This window comes from Rhizophagus irregularis, chromosome 9, assembly GCF_026210795.1.
Source record: "Rhizophagus irregularis chromosome 9, complete sequence".
NCBI lineage: Eukaryota > Fungi > Glomeromycota > Glomeromycetes > Glomerales > Glomeraceae > Rhizophagus > Rhizophagus irregularis.
In genome coordinates this window covers 3,314,140-3,315,993 of record NC_089437.1, presented here as the reverse complement: position 1 = coordinate 3,315,993, position 1,854 = coordinate 3,314,140, and the positions used below count along the sequence as shown (strand labels likewise).

The window sequence follows — 1,854 nt, the reverse complement described above, 5'->3', positions numbered from 1 at the left end:
AAAACTAGTAATGCTAGAGTATGAACCTTCACCAAGGGTTTTACCTAATTCAAAATCTTTCACACCTTTCTTTTTTATGGAAGGATATGACTATTATCACTATTACTTCTGGAGGAAAAGTTGGGAGGTGGTTGAGAACGTTGCCCAACTGGAGTACGTCTAAGATAAAGATAGTATAATAAATATTTAATATTAGCTTTGCTGAAAATATCGTTAAAAATTTGTCTTGACCCGCACGGACTTCGCTAAGAAGTGCAAGAAGAAAAATTGAGGGCACTTTCGTCTTACCTTAGCTTGAATGAGGTGACGACAATAAGCTTTTCAAGCATTACATGACAGAGATCTGCTTCCTATTACTCCTATTGTACATTACAACTAGGTAGCTTGGAAGCCATGACTCATGTTCGGACTCTAGGACATTTTGGAAAGAATGTTCTGAAAAGAGGGAGTATTTTTTTTTTTTTTAGAGAAAACTGATGGTATAAAGTAAAAAAGTGCGACTCGCGACGCGACTCGTGAGTAAAAAATGATCGTATCTCATGTGATTTGTGATTCTGCAATTGATGATGTGCTTGTTAATCGCGCCTATCGATATTATTGGGAATAGTGTGGGAATACAGTGATCAAAAATCATTGTACTACATCACTTGTTGTGTTAAAGATCGGCAAAATAACGATTTTGACGATTTTTTATTATTTTATATATATATTTTGATTTAGAATCATTTAAACACTAAGAATAGAGACTCTTAGTTTGTAATTTAAATAATTTCATTTTATTAACACTTTAAATAAATTATTATATTATTATACAATTGATTATTCGTAAAAATTTATTAGCGAGTAACGAGTAATACCTTAAATTGAGAACCAAAATTAAAAGTCGTTCAAATTCACAAAGATCTTAAATTTAGACGAAATACGAATAGCAATAATGAATTAAATGTCATTAAGTCATATCTCGATATCATTTTTTTTCATATCTAATCATAAGAAGTGAAAATTATTCTTGAAATATAATATAATAATTTTAAATATATATACCATGTTAACAGACCTAATCGTTACCTATTATTAATTTTCATGAAGCAGTTATTAGGAGGACATGGCCAATTACCCCTACGTCCCAACCAAATCAGAATAGCTCTAGGATTATCTACCGTTGGGCCTTTACCCTACTTCATTAATTACTTGATTGAACAATTGTGAACTGAAGCCTTAGCACAACAAGACCATCATAACGGACTAACAACGAATTTTTCACCTCCCAAGAGCTTCCACTCTATTATACCAACTCACCCTACTACTAATGGACGGATTAAAGAGTGGATCATCATAAACACAAATCAAACATCAGTTATTGGAAAAATCCTGAAGAAAACATCCTGCACATCATTCTTGTTCCAACATTGGATTACTATAGATAGTTCGGACTTAATCGTTAAATGCATGGGTTGTGATACTTTCGGCCGATCTAGGGACATTTTAACAGAGACATGCATCAAACGCGGCCAGCATTGCAAAGCTACTGTATTAAAAGTAGAAGTACTTACGAAGAAAATTGATGGCGCTTCTTACAGGATTGTCACACCGATAGACCTATTTAGAAGGCGTACTTTAACTTTACCTTCGGTATTCCCAGATGAACAAAGACTTGTCCCGGTTGATATTCCTGCATTGGATCACAGTTTAATTGCGAAATTGATCAAAACCCCAGTGCTCGTTGACGAATTATCCCGTATTAATATTGTTTTGCAAAAGATGGCAACTGAGTGTTTTCACTTTTATACTGATGGCTCGTTAGATCTCAATTGCAGAAATGAAGAAGGTGAAGTTGTGATGGGCGCAGGATAG

General features: G+C 34.0%; 1 protein-coding gene across 1 annotated transcript; it reads left to right on the top strand.

Annotated features, from left to right (window-relative positions):
• Positions 1 to 1,449: 1,449 nt before the first annotated feature.
• Positions 1,450 to 1,854, top strand: OCT59_029778 (uncharacterized protein; the record flags this gene model as incomplete). The annotated part of the gene is made up of 1 exon (XM_066146200.1): positions 1,450 to 1,854. One exon carries the CDS (start codon positions 1,450 to 1,452, stop codon positions 1,852 to 1,854), a length of 405 nt encoding a protein of 134 aa, XP_065994870.1.